Below are 23,690 nucleotides of genomic sequence, written 5' to 3'. Positions count from 1 at the left end.
AACCTTACGGAATGTTATTTACGAAAATTATATTTAAAATATCGTTAGAATTACCTTTATTTGTAGACGTATTAAAAATTCTGGTACCCTACCACGCATGAAACATGAAAATAATGAGACGGTCGTTTTATTTAGATACAAACATTATTTATATGAATAATAAATATTATTTAGAATATCGGAGAGTGAAGTATTTGAAATATTCTAACATGAATGTGTTTACCTGCTACGTCTGAAACACAAACAGTTACATAAATTATAATGAAACAATTGTATTATTTGGAAATATTACAAACTTAAGATGGATTTAGACGATTTTCGTTTTCTAAAATTAACTATGTATTCAATTACTGTACTGTACTTCTATTCAAAACTCTACTAGTCAACCACGCCTGAAACACCCTCCGTACTAATAACAATAGAGACAAAAGAGTGTATTCAGATTACGTGACAGTGCTCAAGGAAAGTCGTAGCAGAACTCTAGTAAAAGATCGTGAATAAACAACTTTACAAGCCCACGTGACCGTTCGTAGACCGCAAGTTCCGATTTTTACCAGGAAGTGTATGCTGAGTAAAATCATTCACGCGTTAATTGGAGCACTCGTGGAATAATGTCACTCGCATTTCACTCGTGAAACACACGCACAATACACGCGAGTAATGTCGAATGTTCGGTAATCAGTACTGTAGGATCGAGTCAATTAAAAGTTCTGTCGTGAACATCTGTATGTACTCATTCAAATAGTAAAAATAGTAGTAATTAGTAGTTGTTTATAAAGTAATTAATAAATTTTGCCGCTTTTGTCAATTTTTCTACTTTTGTATTAAAAAATTGTTGTAAAATACCACAACACATTGGATATAATTTGCTTCATAAAATCTTCCTATTTTTTGGTTTCCCTACTTGGGAGGTCTGTTCCTACAGTATGTGTGGGTGGATAGATTATCATATAAATAATTATCTTCACCAGTTTCAGACATACAAGTCCAATATCAACAAAGCAAGTTCTGTTTTCATTGAAGATGGGAACTCCCTTTACTTTGTTCGCTGGTGGTGATTTGAAATTTGTTAACATTTCTTAATCTTTTTAAACATATTTTAGGCAAAATTGATTGAAATGCATGTACACAACCATGTACCTATTATCAACAATATTTAGGAATTAGACAATAAAAAGGAATGTTGAGGCTTGAAAGACACATTGTTTTCAATTACGTACACCATTTGCAAAAAAAAATAATCTGTTATACACTGTCTCCAGCATTTTGTACTTACCTGTAGAACTGGACTCGAATCAAAATGAGTTCTGCTAGGCCTTCCTTCCAGGGTACTAAATGCTACATTCCCCCCAGTTAGTGGGGATATATTACTATACTCATCAGTGCAAATAGCCTTGTCCTCCATTGCTCGCGTAATAATCTGCTTGAATGGAAGGTTGTACATCGTACGACAGTTTCCGCTGTAGTATTGATATGGCGTCCATTCGGAGTCTCTGGTTGTTCGTTTGTATATCGCAAATGACTCCGGTCGGCTTGTGTGGAACTTAAGACGGACAAATGTGATGTCAAAAGATTTTCCTAAAATGGGAAAAAAAAAAAAAAATCATCAATCCTAAGATTTAATCAGAATGCAATTAAGTCCTTTTATCTTACATTTTTATTAATAGGGACTATAAAATAAGGACAAATTATCAGTAAATCCATTTTTTCCATCAATGCTTGCAGTTATTTTCCTCCAACCCAAGTTATTTAAAATACTGGAGCAAAAAAACAACAAACTCCCACACTGTCTAAAAACTATGTTGGCCCAATTTTAAGTGATAATTCCCAGGATTCTTCAGGCACACAATGCAGGTCAGTGGAGTACACCTGGTACTTTAGTCATGGCACCACTGTCAATATGCATTGGAGAACATTGCTTCACATTCATCAGGGACAGATTTGGAGGGGGGAGGTCGGGAGGTAAAAAAAAAAGAAAAAAAGAAAGAAAAAGAAAAAAATGATAGCCCAGAATGGCTCAAATGTTATTTTCGGGCATCTAGAACACAGTGTTGTCTCGATCGGCCCAACTTTCGCCCCCCCCCCCCCTTTTGGACATCTCTCGATCCACCTCTGCTCATAACAACTTAATAAAAGACAAAAAAATAATCAAGTATCTCATAAGGATCATTCTAGAAAAGTGGAGAACAAAATTTTAAGAAGTTAATTAAATGTATTGTATTGTAATAGGCTGTAATACACTATTTACATTTGGGTTTTGATTAAAGACATAAACTACAATTACTGAATGAAACCATAACATATAATAACATACAATTCAAATTTTGCTTTAAACATTTTTAAATTAATATTTAAATTTAAGTACTATAGTCAGTAGTGTGATACCAGATGAGATAGTACAGTACATTACAGTTACTTTTCATAGTCATATTGGAATAGGGTGTAGTCACCTATGACATTGCCATTGTGGGATGGTTCACCTCTCAACTTTTAGAAATCAATCAGAATTGTATGTTAGATGACATGATGCAGTTTTTCATCACTCCTTAATATAGCTAAACCAGCTGGAACTTTCACAAATGTTGTATTTTTAGTTCATAGTTTTGCTAAAAGTCTTATGGATTTATGGATTCAACACAAAACTCACAAATAATTATCAGTAGACAGTTTCACTACACATAAAATGAACTAATGAATTAATATTTTTGTAAGCTTACGTGATATTATTCTGTTTTTAAATAAATTAATAATCATAGATTTTTTTTGTCTACAGTACTTTACAGCACCTGTAAATGTAACATAGAATCATTTGCTAAGAGCTGAGCAGTTGGCCGAGTTGTACAGAAGTTCCTGCTTCTTGTGCTGAAGACTCCAGTTCAAAGCCAGCCAGCGTTTGGGTTTTAATTGGAGTCTGACCACTTGGCTCCTCGAATAACCCTCATATTGAGAGTCAAGGACAATGTTTGCATCCATAAGTGTCCATTATGTGTTGTAGTTAAATTGGTGGCACTGCATTGTGGCCAGCCGGCCCTGGTCCCTCCTAAATTTGTCAACAATGTTTTTTTAAAGTTAAGGAAAAAGAAAATTCGAATAAAATTTTGAGTCTAGAAGTGCCATTTCCAGCCATCTACAGGTGCCATAATCATAAATTTTCTTACCTCAGCCAAAACCATGGTGGGGCTGAGGTAGTATAGACCCTCCACCCCAAAACCCCTCTCCGGGCCCCCTCTATTTTAAATTCCTGGATCCGCCACTGCGAGGGAATATCCAATAAAATAAATTCCATATGAATAATTGGTAAAACACATACGGTAAATAATTACATTTCAGTATGCGGTTGTATTTAAATTGCAAAGTATAAATACATTTTCTGTTTTACATTTGAGTATATTATAGTACTGTGTCTTTGAGCTACAAGCAAAATAACGAAGAGAGCAATCTTAAGTTACCAGGGAATGAAAATAGAATCCTAAAGTACTGAGGCTGAGATAACATAACTGGTTTGCTGATGTAATACACTAGGAATTCCATTACCGGACTCAACCAATTTGTTATTAGAACTGTGATTGAACACTACTGTAGTAGGCCTCTCTTCATTTGTATATTGGTTTGGACAATGAACAATATTGTTGAACTTTAATTATTATTTTCTTGTAATTGTTGGGATTATGCACGAGCTAACAAAATCACTTTCCATGTAAATTTACTAACAAGATTAAATATTTTAATATTATATTTTATACAATGTACAACATATTATTCTGTACATAAGAATATTGTTAACTATAATTTTATCTTGTACAACATTACTATATAAAGTTTCATTCTGTACAAGATCAACTGCCTAATACGGTATGTCAAAAATACAGGAATACTGGTAGTTAATTACATACAGAAGTGTTACTACAAACTCAGTACATTAATTATTTCATGAGTGTGGCTTTAACAGCAGCAAGCCTCATCAGTTCAAAAAGTCCTTGCTCAATGTTACAGTACTGTATACTGCTAAATAATGAACCCTTAACAATTAAACACTAGCAGACTGCAATACAAGAAAGTTCACTAAAATGTGAAGACATTAGGTTGTAAGACCTGAAATGTCTAAATGCTTGTGGTGTCATAACATGTAGGTCGCAGGCAGCAGCGAAACAGTGTGAGGTTGATTGCATGCGTGTGGAATGCAACCTTAGAACAAGCTGCCTAGAGAAAGCCGGTTATCGTGCACGTACCAAGATCCTAGCATGAATCTTGGTTGAATCATGGGCCATAACAACATGCTTCGCACAACACATTGCTCCAATTACCAATTCACTACAAACAATATGCCAGTGGCTTTAATACCTCTTTCTATGTAGTTTGGCAAGTCGGTCAATTTTACCAGCACTCTTCATTCATAATTTACCACAACATATTATTCAAATTTATCACTGACTGTTGATACAGTCTGACAACAATCAGAACGCTCATCTTTTTTTTAAATGACAGGATAATAATAGTTGAATTACATTTTGTAATACAGCCTTATTTTTGAGTAGCATCGCAACACAGCATTAAGCTGTTATGAATTTAAGTGTGGTTGTACATGTCAATTTCCAGTAAATTTTCTACTTCACTTACATAAGGGCAAATAGAAAAATTTATTAGATTATCACTCCCGTCCGCGTCAAAAATTTGGGAAATATTGATGCGGGAATAAAAAAAAATTTTTTTTGCCGCATCAATTATTTCAAGAGCATAAAAAACAATGCCATTTTGTGACTTCGAATACATTTTCTTTAAAAACTATAAAATTAAACCAGTTTTTATACAATATTTACTATCACAGACCAAATATAAATAGTCCCTTCCTTATAAATAAAAACAAAAGCGAAATAATTTATTGTTCCGATTAAAAACAAAACAAAAACAAAACAAAACAAAAACCGCCCTCCCTCATCAATTTAAAAAAAAAAAAAAGGAGTGATAATCTAATAAATTTTTCTATGTGCCCTTAGAATCTGCTTCAATACTGTGAATGTAGGTAAGAATGGCCCCGGAAAAAAGGCCCAGGAAAAAATGGCCCTGGAAAAAATGGCCCCAGTAAAAATGGCCCCAAATGACAAGTAGGTAAAAATGGCCCCAAATGACAAGTAGGTAAAAATGGCCCGAAAAAATTCAGTAATAGGAAATGATTTTTTTTTTTAAATCTTCAAATATTTAAATACTGTAATAAGCAAGAATTGAATCAATAACAATAACAGTTACACAGATGCAAATAATGTACTGAGAGATTATCAGAAAACAACGGCCATTGAACATTTTTGATAGTTTTAAAAACGTTATTCCACTAACAAAGAAAAGGAACGACATACATACAGTACTTCAACTACCAAAATATGCAACTCATAAATAACCACAAAATTCACTTTTGTTAAGTATCAAATGAAATGAACTTTACATGTTATAAACAGTGCAAATAAACAGTAGTTAAAGCATGTGGATCAATTGTGTGTTTGAATGACAAGTTCATGTATGGGAAAAGGGAGGCTTACTTTACTCAACAAATGTTCTGCTTAGAGTTACTTTAAAGAAGTATTTGTTAATCAAATATTGTTTTTAAAGTAAACTGAATAATTATTAAAATGTTGATTTCTTTTTGTGAAAAAAATACTTGCAAATGCACCACAATCCTCCAAACACACTGCGAACCCCATCCAAACCCTTTAATTACGATTGTACAACTCTCTTTTTCTATTAAAAAAAAAAAAATAATTTGATGTTCATATAAGCTCATTGTTTGTGGGGTTTATCAATACCCGGATTGAATTTCTGGAAAATTGTGATTCCGCTTCCTTGAAATTGGCCACAAATAAATTATTTTAGTATTAATAAATGCATGATTTATGTTGATTTATTGATTATGTTGTTGCTATTTTTTAACATTTAAATGGAAAAAAAATAAAAAGTGTTATTCATGGCTTTTTTTTTTTTATCTTTTAATATTTTATCATTAAATATGTAATTTCTGCAAAAATTAAAATGTAAATGGCAATTTATTTGATGTTAAATTCTATTTAAAAACTAATTATTTCAGTTTAAAAAAATGCAAATAATGATTTTTTTTAAATCAGTTTTAATACAGAACTTTATTATTGGGGCCATTTTTACCTACCTGTCATTTTGGGCCATTTTTACCGGGGCAATTTTTTCCGGGGCCATTCTTACCGTACACCCAATACTGTACATGTTTTCCTTACTGTATTTCATATCATAATTTTCACCTTTGTATAGGTTGAAAGTGATGCACACTAAAGTACTATCTATTACTAAAAAATTGTGTATGTGTTATACAGGTTAGTAAACTTTTTAATGCAACCATTTGGAGGGTGCCGCCAAGTAAAAGTAACTGTTAATCATGTATTTATTCACCATACAAATTGTTATCTATATGAAAGAGTAGTCTGTTCTACTGTATTACAATGAGTACCGTTATTGCTTACAATTTAATAACCCTTGTTATTGTCTTCATTCATGCTTCAAAGACCAGCGTCTAAATACTCGTCTCTGGCATTTCCGTAGCTAGCTAACAGTACTCATACCTTGACAATTGTGTTGGTTTTGAGGTGACTACTTTCCTCTACTTCCACCTGGTTAGTTTGTGTATATATATTCAGACTTAAATAACCATCAACTATATGTTATTACTTCCTATATCATTTGGGATTGTGATAGCAATCAAATGGGATGTGGTACTTGTCTTATCTAGGCTAATGTTTATTGTTATATCTCTCAATGAACAAACATCTTTTAATTAAAAGTCAATTGTTCAATGTACAATTTTTGGTTTGGACGTGATCCAGAATTATTTGAAAATGGCTACAGTTGGGAAAATCACGCTACTCTATACAATAGAAGAAAATGAATGAGTTCACTGTACTTATACAGGGATAGGAAGAAACATTGAATATCTATCTTTGAACACAAAATTCGGCTAACTTTGGGGAAGGGGTCAAAGGCCATGAACATGCGCATTATTTAGCCACTTTCAGCACGGATTTGATTGATCTTGGTAACTAAATTTAAGTAAAATATATGTAGATAAAACAAAAAACGCATACTTGTACTGTTGGGATGAATTTTGCTTATTGTACCCTTATATGGAGTAAAATAAAAACATTTGGTCTTTTGAGTTTCACAGTGAGCATTCATCGTACATTCAGCCTATCCTACCTAGGGAACAGGCCACCTTGCATGTGTTTTACTGTATATGCTTCAAAACTTTTAGTAGCTATCTATTTGTTATTCTAAGCAGGCAGTACATTTGACTTGGCACCATACCTTAAAAATAACTAAAGACAAGGCCTACAACAGCTAGTAACAAAAAAATGCACTCATACAAATCCATGGCCAAACATCCAAATGCTAAAACAAATATTGTCTTTTAGACAAATTTGCATGAAACAACATGCAAGAGAAGCTACAGGCAAGCAAGATAGTAAAAAGAGAGGCCTACTGTACACTCTACTGTTTCAATTAATAAGAACTTTCCATTTTATTCTGGTCATGAGCATCTGAGCATAGCCTATCAACATAGTCTGTTTCTGAACAAACATTACAGGCAATATTTTTGGGACACCCAAATTTGTGATATCAAAATAATTTATTACGGTTTTGGAAGAAAGACTATCTTAAGAAAAACTTCGAACTAAAAACATATTACTGTACTAGCCAACTTAAATCACAATGTAATGCTTATATAAATAGACAAATACTGATAGATAAAGACATCAGGATACAGAAGACAATTAAATTTTTACCTGTTAACTTTTAAGCATACACCGTATTAGCATCCATTGAAATTCGAGGAGATAACAGATTTATTTAACAACTACTGTATCAATATACATTGCCATGAATGTTCAGCTAACACGCAACTTTTATTAATTATTATTATTCTTTATTAGGATATAATCATCAAGTACTCCTTTTACAGTGAAGGAAATAAAATTTCCATTCCAATATTGTAAAGCTTCATTATAATTTTACATGTAAAAATACTCATCATAGTCAGTTTATCTCACAGGTAATATGGAGAAATTCATGGACATATAGTACTACAACAGGCACCTTGTATGACCTTAACTTGTACAGGTATAACTTATTAACTGACTGGGTGATAACAAATTGTTCAATGAAGTGGAGTGTTCTACCATTGTCTCTGGTCTTGTCAACATACAAAAGTACTCCTCAAGTGTTTACAAAGTACATACATGATTCCCAAACTTGATAATTTAAATGCAGCTGTTCTATACTAAGACTCTACCATTAAATGTAACTCTTTACAACCATCTATCTTGGGTTATTCATTTATTTTCTTGTTGCACTGTAATAATGCAGAGAGACTTGTCAATTATGTATTTGCTATACATATAATGGAACTTTCTACTAATCCACACCCCTTGGATATTGTTGCCAAGGTACCACTAGAAGACAGTGTAAACTTCTATAAAACGAAAACGTGTTTTTGTGGGACACACGTGTTTGTAGGGAAACCGTTAAATTATGGCCTCCCTCTCAGAGTTATGTTCTTTCCATGATATTATTTATTAGTTATTAGGAAATATACTAAAATGTACTGTAATGTCTCATTAATATTGATTATTTGCTAAGTATTAGTGTAATATTTTTAATTAATCAAAATAGCTGGAACTTGCTCCTTTGTTTATTCGTCATGGTTTAAGAATCTGTCTTGTTTTGGACAACAAACCTCAGCAATGTGTACTAGGTTGGGCAGCATTATCAGACTCAGCATGGTATGTAGGTTCGCTTGATATCGCCTAAGGGCAAGCCCAATTTGAAACCATCTCCCTGATTCCTTATGACAAAATAATGATCTAGGAAAGAGGATCGTATTATTCCATTCCATGGTTGAAGTTATATAACAGTTCACTTGTCAGAGGACAATCTCATTCCATGGTAGATGGTTGAAGCTATACAACAGATCACAGGTAAAAAGATCTTGTCCATGGAGGGGGGGGGGGGGGGGGGGGGGGGGGGGGGAGATAGGGTTTCTACTATATATTTGTACAAAAAATTATGCACTTGTACACAGTTTCACAAATTTTCACGAAACACCCTCACACGCGCCGCCACCTCGGTCCTCAGCGTTGTGTGATTGGAAGTTCAAATTTTATTACATAATTTATACCGTGATCTATAAAAAATGAAATCATGATGGTAGGCCTAAAGTACTGGTAAGAAATATTTTTTACCAAAACAATAGTTGCTGACTGAATGCCTAGGCCTAGTGTAGTACGACCAGACCCGGTTTGAGAGTACTAGGCCTACACCTCCGAAACCGTGGCGACTCTAAAGTTCCCGGCCTTTCTGAGGCCTGTTACATCTACGGATAAATTTTAGATATGTCCCAGCACTACGGCGACACAACTATGTGTACATCCCCGGCTCAGTCCTGGCTAATGCCCAGCTAAGGCCAAGGTCCAGTGGGGGCCGGGACTACAATTGACAAACTTAATGACAAACTTAATTTATTAAAATTCTATAGAATTTATTCTATAGAATAAACAGAATAGAGTGAACAGTACTGTAGTCTCCAACAGGATGGCTTTACTTAAATACTGTACATATAAGATTAACTTCAAACGTTAACATCTAGTTTTTTATGTATTTACTAATACTAAAATTGAAAACTGGTAAATATTAATTGTTAAAAAAGTAACATCTCAAAATCATTACACTTTATTTTTATAACACTGAGGCAGAAATTAATTTACTTATACAATAATAACAAAATACAAACAAAATGAGCTGAGGTAAAATTTCAAATGTGGTTTATATTTTTCTTTTAAATAGAAAAACCAATATATCTTATCTGCATGGTACCTATATCCAATAGGTGTGACTTTGTAATATCCTATACAACAAATGCAATATAGAAAAATCCTGCTGTACAATAAAAAAAATGTATTCTTGAAAAGTGTGAAATAAGAACATTTTGAGCCTGAAATCGGCAGAATAAAAAGGAACACTGAGCCTGGGCAAAATTCTACTGGTTCTTTTAAAAAAAAGTTTACTGTTCTTTCTCATACATCCTCATTACCGCAAATAATAAATACTGTAGGCCTACTGTAAAAACCAATGATCAAAATAATTTGTTTCACATAATTTCTTTGAAAACCATTTAAAAAATATGAATTTGAAGCTTATTAAAGAAAGGTCACCAACTGAATTAAAAATCAAATTCATAAATGGCTGACTATAGAACACTTAGGAGCTAATTTAATTTGTGTCAATTACGAAATAATTTCATATCATGTATCATGAATCTTGTCAATTAATTCACAATCCACAATCTGATAATAGCTGATGCATTTATGCCCCATTTCCCAAAGCAGTATGTTAGTGTAGAAATTCCCATAGTTTTTATCATCTCTTAAAACATTCCATATTTCTTTACACATTTTACTACAAAATATATTTATGAAAGACTCACTATATGATCTATTGTTTTATTAGAACTTTCTGCACTTCTATGTGCTTTTCTTTTTATTTCTAGCTTATTCAGCAACTCAACGATTGGCGTAGGTTGGGATTTTTAGTTGTAAACCAGCCGTATCACAGCGTCTAAATAGGCATCGCCCAAACAGTAAGCCTTGCTGGAATGTACAGTCCTAAAGAGACCTAGGTCTATTTTAAGGCTTTACTTTAATAATGAGTTATTTATTGCTTATGTTTGCAACACAATAAAAAAATGCAAATGAAAATCGTTCTTTTGAGAAGCTACTGCATGTGTTCACCAGATGTTCACTTTAAAGAGAAATCATAACTTTTGACTATGAAAGTTGACGACTTAAAGAATATGAGGCATGAAAATTAGGTTGGGCTTATATGACAAGTCCCTATGGAGGTATGCTACTACCACTCTTAGAAGTATAAAATTAATCAATCTCGTACATCTATATACTAATATGTGTCAAGTATACAAACTTGGACTTTTACCAATACGGCACAATGAAAATGTTACGATTACACAATGAGGTTCCATTAAAAATAGCAATGAAAGAAAAGCAAGACGACCAAGAGAAGACTGACATTGATATGGATCAAAAAAGTTGAAAAAAACAAGTAAATAAACAAAACATTTGACTTTTGCACTGTGCCACTTGTGATGTGTCCTTTTGGTGTTATATACTAGTGAAAAGCATCAGGTCGCAAGAGGAGGATAAACTATAAAACAACATGTTTATTGACTAATTGGGTGCCAAATCATGGTCACACAAAGTACACAGACATTAATGGTGTCAAAGGTGAATTCTGAATATGAATGATTTTAAAATAGATCTTATTAAAGATATGTCAATCAATGCTGTTGACCTTTTAAACCTTTCAATGTCTGTACATTAGGCTAAATTATTAGTTTCACGCCTGGGATTTGAAACTATTTTTTGGGCGAGTGTACTGTATTTGCTAATTACAACCTACCTAGTGGTAAAACAGGCTGGTAAATAATAAAAATTGGGATTTTTTAAAGTAAAATGAATGTCTTTCTGTTATTCATGTACACAATCAGAAAACAGACAAAACTACATTTGACCTAGCATTGATACCTCAGATGTTCCAAACCATGGAACTCAAAATTGTGGAGACTGGATAGGTGCCGGTGACACTGAAATGCGCCGCACTCCCCAAAATGTTGAAAATTTAAAGTTTATTTCAGGGATGCACTCTGATCTTTCGAAGTGTCAGTAATGCTAGGGAACAAGCCTAGGCTGTATTAAATATTAACATGGAGGAATTCCTCCGTGATTCACTAATGGAGAAAGTTGTTACGACAACTAAACATACTTGTAGTCTACAGATTGCTTGTTTTATAAGAATATGAATCCAAAATATCTTGATTGAAAAGTTTGATTCTAGTTTTAGCAAGGGTCCCTTGTAATGTAAAACAATACGTTATTGCTATTCACATACTGCAGGATAGTACTGATTGCCCACTATCCTGCAATATGTGAAATATTAACAAAGAAAAAAATATTTTAAAAAAATAAAAGTATAAGGACAGGAGTGGTAAAGTCATTATAGTTATCAAATTAAGTCACTATATCCAACAACACATTGTCATGGAGATGACGATTAAGTAAGGGCAAGGTTATAACCATGGTAACTTGAATATCAAATCTTTATACAGTAGGTATCTAGCAGTAGTTATTGTGTACTTTTTATGAAGACATTTCTGATATCAGTTAATCTGTTATGGTAAATGATAAATTGATAATTACTCTTTTGATGAACTATGTTAAAAATCAAAATTACCAAGTTTTGGAATGTAAAATTAAATGAATCCAGGTCACTTACAAATCAAGATAGGGGTCGAGCAGTGAATACTATTTATTAAAGATATTTTCCAATTTTCAACCAACAGGGAGGCGATTTGAACTTCACTTAGAAATGCACTCTCACTGCATGGTGGACAGTGGTGTAGGAATGCAAAACAAAGCATTTGCCATAGTCTAAACTGATGGGTAGGCCTACTTCACATTCGTTCTCCTATATCAAAAAACAGGGCTGGTTTCTAAGCATACACCGGGTCATGATACATGTGGTTGGTTGGAGCACATCTGGGTAGTAGGTCCAAAGTTGCAACAGCACAAGGAGCAAACTGCAAGCAATGGACACATATGGATTGGAATATTATGACTTACAGTACACAGCAATTATTCAACATGTTAATGTATGCCAAAATTAACTGATACAAATAATATTTTTCACACAGAAACTTTACATTTGCTAATTTCCTCAACCCAAAGTACTATGGTAGTGATATAATTAATGATGCAATGGCAATGCGTTTAAAGGTTCGTGACATAGCAAACGATATTCAACTAAAATACCATTACCAACTGCACCTGAAACATTTTGACAAAAGTTGCTTTGTTAAGGCTAAACTAAAGTGGTAAATATTGTAATAAGTAAAGCCAAGAAGAATATTTAATGAGGAATTTTTATTTTTATTTTTTGCTTCAAAATATTTCTTTTGCAGAGTTCGCACAATCGTGTCTAAATTTAGAAATTAACCCATTTACCGTATATTCTCACATATAAAGACGAGGCTTAAAATAGCAAATAACGATAAAAAAAACAGGGAGTCGTCTGTATATGCGCAATACATACAAATTTTTGATTTTTAAATCAACTTCGACTTATGTGCAAATCGTATGCAACACACAAATTTATACTGAAATGAAGCTACAATCTGTTTGTACTGTATGAAAGAATGCAATTAATGCGGGGAAATAAGATTTTGATGAACATATAAGTCCGTAAAATGGTATTACCGTACTTTGAAAATCAGCCCTAGATTTGGTTCCACTTTTTTAGTCAGCTAGATACGGTATGAAGACCATAAAAAGTGGGCAAAAAGTAGGAATACAGACGATGAAAAAAACAGGGGAGGGGGGGAGTTTTGTCTTATAGGCCAGACATACCAAAATCAACCAAAAATCTTCTCAAACTTGGGGGGTCGTCTTATACACGGATAGCAGATTATACGTGAGAATACAGTAATGATTGTTGTTGCATGTGAGCCATTTAAATTCACATTTTCCCACATTAAAAATTTTTTGAAACTGCTTTTGATCATAATTGATATTCCAATTAATGTGATTATGTACTCTACTATAAATAATACAGTTGCCATCTGCATGGTTGGTTGATGATGGATGGTTTTACTATCATCAATTTTAAAAATGCAGACACATTTTTTATAATGGAAGCTTATACTACAATATGATTGAGTTCTGTAAAGCAAAATTATTCTTCTACAGTATATTTTATTTGCATTGTTGTTCAAAATATCTGTTTATTTTATTAATACTACTTTTTATCAAAAGTGTTAAATAATGGCAAGACTATTACAAATGGTGATTAAGATACATATTTTTGAGTATTAAAAAAACTGGGGGAAAAGGATGGAAAAAAGAATGTTTATGCCCTTTTCTCTTCTTTTAAACAGAGGTTATCATCAAACATTCGCTTTGTATCTTAGAAATCGGTTGAACACCATATGACAATTTTTTTTCCTCTGGAGCCTGGCTTTGAACTCCCATACCAAAACAATTCATTATGTTCAATTTTGCTGATAGTGTTACAGACAAATGTCGGTTTTTCCACACAGTCAAGTCAGATTATCTTGAATTCATTGAGTTTTCAATTTGATAAACATGTTTTTGCACTGTATCTTAATACACTCTAGTAAAGCAATTACTTAAAACTTTACTGTACATTGTTGATTAATTAAAAATAATTTAAATCCATTGGCTATTAAAGTTTAAACCCAAAAGAAGGCTACATATATGAATTGAGAAATACTAATAAAATAATAACAAACCAATAATAAATCTAAAGTTATCAAAGGTGCCAAACAAGTGAAGATTAAAACATAGACCAAAAAAACTTCTCCTTTTTAGAAAACAAGAAAGTTTTTTAAGATTATTTTTTAATAAAACTAAATTTGTGGACTAACGTAAATGGGTAACTGGTTCTGAAAATTGGGGGAGGGGCCCTGAACAAAAGGAATGTTGATCATGCTGAAGATCTTTTAGTTGTATTGTCACAACTTGGTTGGTAGTGTTTAGGTCCTATAAAAAATATTAGTTTATCACCTTATCTGGGCAGGAAAAGTGATGAGGGGAGCAGGCTTCTTTTTTTTTTTTATTTTGCTAAAGCCAAATATCACCCTTGGGTTGTTTGCTGGTGCATTGATATTCAAAGTAAAACACGATTTAGATAATGCAAGCAATCAATATCTACTAACTATTTAATAAAATAAATTAAACAAATTTTTTTTTTTTATTAACATTTTTTTTTTTTTTTTTTTTTAAATGTTAAATTCCAGTACCATAGATGACATGCGCGCGCGGGTGATAAACTAATAATTTTTTTATTGGACCTTATTTATGCTCCGTTTCATCATAACATTGTTTATTGGACAATAAAGTTCCTTTTGAACTAAACAACTGACCACACTATAAATAAGCAAATTTGATGTATAACTATACTGTAGGGGGACCAGAAAATTGGTCACAATAAAATGCTTTAATTTTTGATATACTTTTGCCAATTGTAAATTTTAAGAAAGGCATAATTTTTATTATGCTTTTTTAAAGGTTCATATTACAACCTTATATTATATTGGCCCATAATGAAATTTAATTTAAAGCAATAAAAATGTTAAACTATAACTGAGGTGATACTATGATGGCATATGCACTTTAAGGACACAGGGCTTATAGGAGGATTTATATCTAATCATAAAAAATAAAAGTTCCTTGCATTCCTTTGAACCCTAAATTTCTTGGAGTTGAGGAAACTTTTAAACATATGAATGACAACTTTAAACAACTTGTATTTCCAATCGCCATTCATCTAAACAATTGTGAATTATCAGCCCTTCATTGTGTTTGAGATACTACAGTAGACTTGAGTTTATAAAAAAAATATCAATTACCAACAATCCTTTACTTTTAACTAGTATCTCTTATTAGTCATTCTGGATTGTAAATGACAGGACTTAGGAAGTTAATAAAACAAATAGGAGAAATATTATGGAAGTTCATATATATTAATTTATTGTTTGTATATACCAAAAGCAAAGGTACCTCCAATTTAAACAAAACTTGTTAACTGGCTAAAAAATGCATTACCATAAACCCACTATTAAGGATAAACAGAGATACACAGATGAAAACAATTCCTACAGACAGTCCATCATAAAGTATTGTTTTAAAGTATTTTTATCTGTCTGGTGTTATAGTTAAAACAGCAAATTTTGATGTAAATCAGGAAGATGGTAGCATTAATAACAAAGTAGCGGATGTCAAGTTTTCCTCTCTGATAGTTCAAGTTACCTAATTACCGCTATCAAACGAGGTATAGGTGGTTGTGCTAATTTTCCCACCATTCAAACAGTCCAATGGCAGTGGAGCTATTGTTGGGTCTGATAGCAATAGAAGCCTGACCTTGGCTCTACTACCCACTCTGTAAAATGATTAAAGCCTTGATGAAAGTACTGTACTACCAAACATGTACTCCTGTATAAGCATGGAGGTACAGTATAAGCATGGTATAAGCATGGAGGTATAAGTCTTAATCCAACCAAATCAAACACAAACCAGCCATTTTCATACTAATTGGATTTAACTGGAAAGACATTTCCTGTTTAGTAATATAGTAAATATTATCTTATATTTGGTTTATTCTTGTGTGTTTCTTGTATAGTTTTCAAAAAACTTGATCTAATTAATAATTTTATATGCTTTGTTCTCATTCTACTAGGAATACGAATATATAAACAGTAGGAAAAATCCTCCAAAAATTATAAATACATGAAAGACAATAGTACCAATACATAAGCTGACTTTCATTATGATCGTTTGGTTCACTATATTTTGGAAAATGTTTTTAAAAGGGTTTAAATACAATTACCATATATATTCGAATAAACCCCTTGCTGTGAACAAACGCCCCCTTGAATAAACTGCCCCATCTAATAAACACCACCTTCAGAGCCTCATTTGGAATAAAAGCCTCCCTCGAATAAACGCCCCGGGCGTTATTTGTTCCTCTAATAAACCCCCCGGGCTTCTAAATAAATGTAAAGAAAACTAATGGAAGCAACATCATTCATTCTCAACACACTAAATTCTACTATAGTAGAATACATTTTTGGTCATTAAACCTAGTTAAGATGGCATCAATAACCTTTAGGCTATGTTCAAACAATAACACATATTGTACAGCAGCGCGGTTGTACAGCACAGCCCACAATTACTGCTGCAACTTTCCCCATGCGTACACAGTGGCATGGTAACTTCATTATTGTCGCGTGGTAGAGGACCTAGAAATATAAAATCACCATGCGTAGAATGTGGTGTTATGTGGCGTGGAACACAGTACACGAGTGTGGTGACTGTTGGGCCTGATTAGCAAGAATACTGTAAACATTGTCATTTAGTAAATAAATTTAACACGTTTCAGATATATTATCCAACCAAAATACGCTTCTCACTCGGTCTTTTTATTTTTGATCTCCAGATCATCACTCACTACAGCAGTAGTTAAACATTCAAAGTGAAATTAAGGAAGCTTAATTTGAGTGTATGCATCCATTTTACAGCCAAAAAAAAAATGTCTCCCTGAATAAATGCCTCTTGAATAAATGCCCTTTCAAAAATCCTCAACAATACCCGCCCCAAGCGTTTATTTGAATAAATACAGTATGTTACTGATATTTTACATTCTAGGTAGAGCTTAGGCCTATGAAAATTGGCTATTCATAATGTATACTGTGGATAAACATCATTCTTTAATAGTGAGTCAAATTTACTCAAACATTGTGAATTACTGTATGTAGACATCAAAATAAGAAAACATTAAGCACCTGTTCCTTTGACAAGCTCAACTATTAAATGCATTTAGAATAATAGCACTAGGTGAATATGGGTCATTTATCACTAAAGACTAATCCAATCTAAATGCACAATCATTAATCATCTGTAATTTGATCACACCAAAATAACAGACTTCATATAAATTAATAACTTCCATACAATTAACAACATCAGCTAAACAAAGGAATCGTTGACACCCAATCTTAATACTTATTGTGCAGCAAGACTTACTCTGATCAAAACTAATTCCTCCATGCTCTGATATAAATTTATGGTTTTAATTTAGTTTTAATTTTCTACTTCAGCAACTGACGAAGATAACATCAACTGCCAGCAAAAGCTTGTTCTGAATAAAGAACAATTTTTAAAAGTTAGTCACAGATTACTTGTGTTTATCGTACACTTTAGACTAAACGTATACTGTGACCTTGTATTCTTGAGGTTATCATAAGAATATTAATTGCTGCGAAGCAGCCAATTCATATTCTTGACAGCAATTTGACCTCTTGACTTCTTGACAGCAATTTGTTTGTCAAAAAATAAAGACCTAAGACGACTAAAAAGCGGAGTTTTCTTCTTTCGTTCAGCCGGGTAAAATCAGTTATTTTAGGCGACGTTTGTAGACTAACCAACACGTACCAACGTCCGCATGTCGCGCTAGCCTAGGCCTAGACTAGCTAGGATGGTATAGGCCTAGCCTTGAAGGGACGAAGACGAAAAACAACGTCGCTCCTTGATAGCTAACATTGTCTATTTAACATCACAATAATTCATTATTAGACCTATACTTGTTTTTTGAATTGTACTCCACAAATCTCAGCCGATACCTCGCACAACTGGTTAACGTCTCGTATCTATTGTCGTGACGTCATGGCTCGCATTTATGATCAAATAACACGCTGGCTCGCACTTTGGCAACACTCTTTGGCAGTCAACTCGCCCTTAGAAAACCCGCCCTTGGAAACTTGCCCCATAAAAAAATGTATACTTCCTAGACCATGCAGTCTTCAAAATAAAAATTGTAACCTTTGGTAATCAACTACACTTTCCACATACTGTACATACAAATTTTTGAAACTTCATTAAAAAAAACCTAAACCATAATTCACCACTATAGACACTTTTTGACAGAAATGAAAAATTACGACTTTGTTACCCAATGAGAAGTGTTCTAATATAGACAATGGGTCAAGCATGAACAACATGGACGATAAAATGCTCAACATTAATTTTGAATTACTTTTTACATTAATAATATATTTAGTAGTTCTACAAACTATATACAACAGAATTATTGTTATATTAAATCATTATTATTATTAACAATCTTTCAAAAATGAGAATTACAGGTGTCCAAAGTCACAGAGTCTCCCAGAAATAAATCCAACAAGCAAGCACAAATCCCTTCCGAAATTACCTACCGGTATCTTAATATTTAGCAATGCCTTGAAATCTATAAAATTAATTAAATAAAGCCTTTTAAAGCCCATAATTGTCACATGGACTCTTCTTGAAACATTTTGAGTGACGCAAGACCACGCCAACTTTGCTCACGTAAATTTGTATCGCGAAATTTAAATACAGATGTCTAGGGTCGACCAATTTTTTAGGGTCAGTCGGGTTACGTCAACATAATATTTTTTTTGGAACCCTGGAATATTAAAATGTTAGTGTTACAGTATAAAAATATATGATGATACACTTGGAGGTAAAAATAAATCAGATTTATCATTTGGTAATAATCACTTTCATTATAATGGTAATAATTCAATTAAAACAAAAAAACCAACACACCAATATTTGGGAATTATATGCAAAATGTGATTGTCCATGTTTGGACGTAAACTCAAATACATGTGTAATCTAATAAGAGCCTTGGGGCTAATTCCGATGGCCGTTTGGGTGAGTAGAATAAGAACCGGTAAAACCAGTAACTTCTCGTATGTCTTTCCTTTAACGAAGGTCAGACACAAGTTTTTAGCAATATTTTTGTTGTTTCTGTTTAAAACTATACATAATCTAGCCTTTCTAACTTCATTTGGAGCTTCAAGTGATTTCTTTACCGTGATAACAAAACTTTATTATATTCGGCACATGTCCGCTGCAAGACGATGCCATGTTGTTGTTGACTATAAAACAACACGTACAGTTGTTGTAACAAAACTAATTTAAAAGTAGGTATAAAATTATTTTTCTGTTATTGAAATACAAATTACATCTAATTATAATTTTTAAGTTTTTTAAAGCAGTAATACCCACTTAACAAATAATGAACTACAAATTAGAAATACAACATTTGAACGAATACAGTGACGTATGTAAAAATGTCACTCGCTCACTAGCCTACCGTAAAGAACATTTTCTTGTTGTAAGTTTAAAGTCATTTTCTCGTCTTTTGCTAAAGTTCTTACCGTCAAACTTTTTTAATGCTTTTAAATATTATTTAAGTAAAGTATTATGAGAAAATGGGAACGGGATTGAACGATGAATTTTACTCTGGCCCGGTTGTATACAAATCTAAAGGTCAACTTGTGACATGGGCCTTGTTACATGTGATACATTACGCCTAGGGGCAGCATGTAATTGAAATATCTACTAAGGGTGTGTTTCTACTGATAAACACTAAATAATCGATTTTTTTAAACTGCTTTTTTTAATGAGTACCAGACTGCCTGCTCGCGTTGCCACTGAATTTTTGATTTTTTGAAAATCGGTTTTTCGTGACAGAAATTACGCCACCATTTTGTTCATACAACACATTATTTTCCTAACTGTATAGGATAGTATCTTTCTCATTCCTGTCATGATGACGAGGAGTAAGATACAGTGTGGGGCGAGAAGGCAAATATTTTCGGCTGTGCTCATCGGCACAATGAACAAGCGACCAAACGAGGACAATGGTAGGCCGAAAAGAGCGGAGAGGCCTAGGCCCAATATCCCCCACAAAATAATTACGAAAATAAAAACGAATTCGTCACTTCACTTCTTTGTTAACGTTTTTAGCTTGTAGGCCTAGGACATGAACAAGAGGACAATTTTTTTTTAATGTTCGCACCTAATACGATCTAGTCTTTGCAGTGATTGACCTGGAGGTCACATTTCACCTGATAATCGCTTTTTTGTGTTGCAGCTAAAAGGTGCACAGCCAAAATCAGTTATTTGCCGTTCAAACACGCTATCCATTGTGTGTTTTTAATCACTTTTTTCAAACTGGTCCCGTTTCTACTGCGAGAATAAAAAGCGATTTTTAATCGATTATTTCTTTCGAGTAGAAACAGGCCCTAAAAAATATGGGTTTTTGGGACAGATGTTTTTCAAATTTTTTATGGCTAGAGGCAAAATTTAATTGCCACACGTTGGAAGTACCTGGTAAAACTTTACTCGTCCCTCTGTCCGAACAGGCCCATTAATCTTGTTTGTGTGAAGATGCGACCTTACAAAATTACAGGCACAGAAGCAATCATACAGTAATCTCTAACACATAAGCACCATTCTTTTGTCAGCTCTTCTTTTATGGCCTATTTTTACTGAAAAACTAGAAATTCCTAATTGGTTACTGTATTCAGACAGTATATATGCGTTGCTACTACATTTTTGTATAAAGTTAAATTTGTTATATTACATGAATACTATTACCCCCAAACTGTAAATACCGCATTTATTCAAATAAACACTCGCTTTGAATAAACGTCCCCACCCCCCATTAAGAATGTCTCTTAATTCACTTCGCCAAATAACTCATCCAACACATCCTACATTAATACCACATTGAATGCTGTAAGTAGGCCTACGTACATAGCCACAGACTTTTTTCTGTAGGCCTAGCTAGGTAGGGCCTGGGTTTGGCCTGGGTTTATACAGTACACTTATGATCAATAAACAAATAAACACTATAATAATTGTGACATGTGTATAAAGGATGACAATTCGAAATGAACTAGGGCTTAGTTAGGCCCCTAGGCATTTTGTTGTTTGATTGGTCCCTTACTACTTGCTCTTGCTTACCTAAGTTAAGAGTGAGGTTGACAGAGTTCGGGTACTGTATCCCTTTCAACATCGTTTCACTTTGCCACCATGTTACAGCATCTTCGTCGTGAAAATCCGTCAAATATTTTGGAGGGTGTGATTGTGTTGGATGTGTAGCATTGCAAATATGACAGGATTTTGTTACGCCCGTTACTCCAGTTTGAAGACAATATCGAGCCGGTGGGCGTCCGCAAGTGTTTGTGGCCTCGACGGGCAGCTCAAATGCTGCATTCACAAACGGAGGTACACATCTCTGAGCTTCACCGAAAGAATTGTAACATTTACCCATACCCGTTTCTGTCTCAACATCGAAATCCTGCGATATACTCCTTGTGAATAAACCAGCAAGGATTAGACTTAATAGACCAAAGATGGCTGATTTGCGGCTGGTTTGTTTTCCATGATTCCACAAAGCACCTTCAACCGCCATCGTTCTGCAATCACACCACTACCAAAAGTATCCAAAGAAGTGCACTTTTTAGCAGAGCTCTACCAAACTCAGTCAAGCGTATCAGCAATGACTATACTGTATATTGGAGGATTGTGGGAATGACCAATCAAGTTCCCATATCCAACAAGAGATTCTTGAAATTCCTAACTAGGTCGAAATTAATGTTGTTAGGGTAATTAACAAACCATTTATTTGCGAGATGAATCACGAATATCCTGACCATTTTAAATTTATTAATCACAAGTAGGCCTATGGTTTAAATTTTAAGAAAAAAGATATGAAAATATTTGTCGGTATCTATATATCCTTCTGTTTTATCATCATCATCATCATCATCTTCATCGTCATCATTAGCAAAATTATGATAATAATTATTATATATTATAGGCCCTTATAATATTGTTATTACTATTACGATGGACCTATTAGTGTTAACAGGTCCATGCTATTATTATTATTATTATTATTATTATTATTTATTATTGTTATTATTATTATTATTATTATTTTTATTACTATTATTATTATTGTTGTTGTTGTAGCTGCAGTGTTGCTGTCAGTGCTATTATCACCATCATATAGGCTAATCATCGTTATCAACCTCATTCTTATTATTATCATCATTATCGTTATCATCATTATCATAATCATTGCAATGCTATTATCATCATCAAGGTCATCATCATCATCAACATCATCAAGGTCATCATCATCATCAACATCATCGTTATCATTTTCCTACACAAAAGACCATATAGAATTATATAATATTTTAATTTGTTAAACCAGGGTCTCCGGAGTGAAACAATTGTGAAATGTTGTACAACTGATTTTGCTTAGATGCAAAAAGCATAGTTGATGAAAAACTCTTGAGCTGTTCATGAGGTACAGGTTTTGATTATGTAGGCCTATTTAAAAAATGGGGGAAAAGGTGGGCGCATTTTTTCCTCCAGAGTCTGGAGCAAGACTAACCAACTACCACTAGGTTTTGCCAAATTAAATATTTTTAAACATAAAAGCCAAAAATAAACTCATTGTATTAAAAATATAATAGATTTGCACTAAATCCTAAAAACTATACTGTATACTGTATGTACGGATTATTGTACAGTACTTCATTTTACTGTACCGTATATTACTTCATGATATTAAATTTATCTATAATAGACCTAACTCATTTTAACAAAATGTTTAAATGTATTATCTTGCCCACTTTGCTTAACCATTTTTCATTTTCATTGATACGTATACATTATTTAAATATTTTTGTATGAATATCGTTCATGATTATCTTTAACTAGTTCTAGTCATTATATGCCTATTGGTAGCCTTGTTGCCGCCACCGTCTGCAAACTTTCTTCAGCTGCTGTAGAGGGCGTATACTTAAGAGTTGCGACATTCCGTTCGTTGGTTTGCGAAAGTCACGTGGTACACACCGTCCATTTTGTGTCATAATCTTCCCGATGAACACATGCAAAGTATATGTGTTACGTACATTGAATATTAATTTCACACACAATTATATTTTATAATTATTATCAATTAATATGGATAGCGTATTAGAATTCATATATAATCGAATATTTGTGCGAGTGCCTCCTCGCGTAAATTGCGTGTTCGCGTAAATTATTGAAAAGAATTAAAATTTTTTTCAATTATCGTTAATTCGTCACATTTTAATCAACGAAGACTGAATACCCGACGTATTTTAATTAATCTTTTCTTTGGTTTTACTGTAATTGTTTTTTATAGTTATATATATATAT

General features: G+C 33.1%; 1 protein-coding gene across 1 annotated transcript in view; it reads right to left on the bottom strand.

Moving 5' to 3' along the window:
- LOC117116431 (laminin subunit gamma-1-like) overlaps nt 1-21,966 on the bottom strand; it is a 63,064-nt gene extending 41,098 nt beyond the window's left edge. The window contains exons 1-2 of the mRNA XM_033260468.1: nt 21,453-21,966; nt 1,277-1,578 (exon numbers count right to left, since the gene is read on the bottom strand). Of these exons, the coding sequence (XP_033116359.1) occupies nt 1,277-1,578; nt 21,453-21,903 (753 nt within the window). The 5' untranslated portion in view covers nt 21,904-21,966. The remainder of the gene's footprint in view (nt 1-1,276; nt 1,579-21,452) is intronic.
- Between the last annotated feature and the right edge of the window lie 1,724 nt (nt 21,967-23,690).

The sequence above is a fragment of the Anneissia japonica genome, unplaced genomic scaffold (genome assembly GCF_011630105.1).
Source record: "Anneissia japonica isolate Jap-2015-1 unplaced genomic scaffold, ASM1163010v1 scaffold287810_len224585_cov203, whole genome shotgun sequence".
NCBI classification, from domain to species: domain Eukaryota; kingdom Metazoa; phylum Echinodermata; class Crinoidea; order Comatulida; family Comatulidae; genus Anneissia; species Anneissia japonica.
The sequence above is the reverse complement of the archived record's forward strand: the minus strand, read 5'-3'. Positions and strand labels throughout refer to the sequence as shown.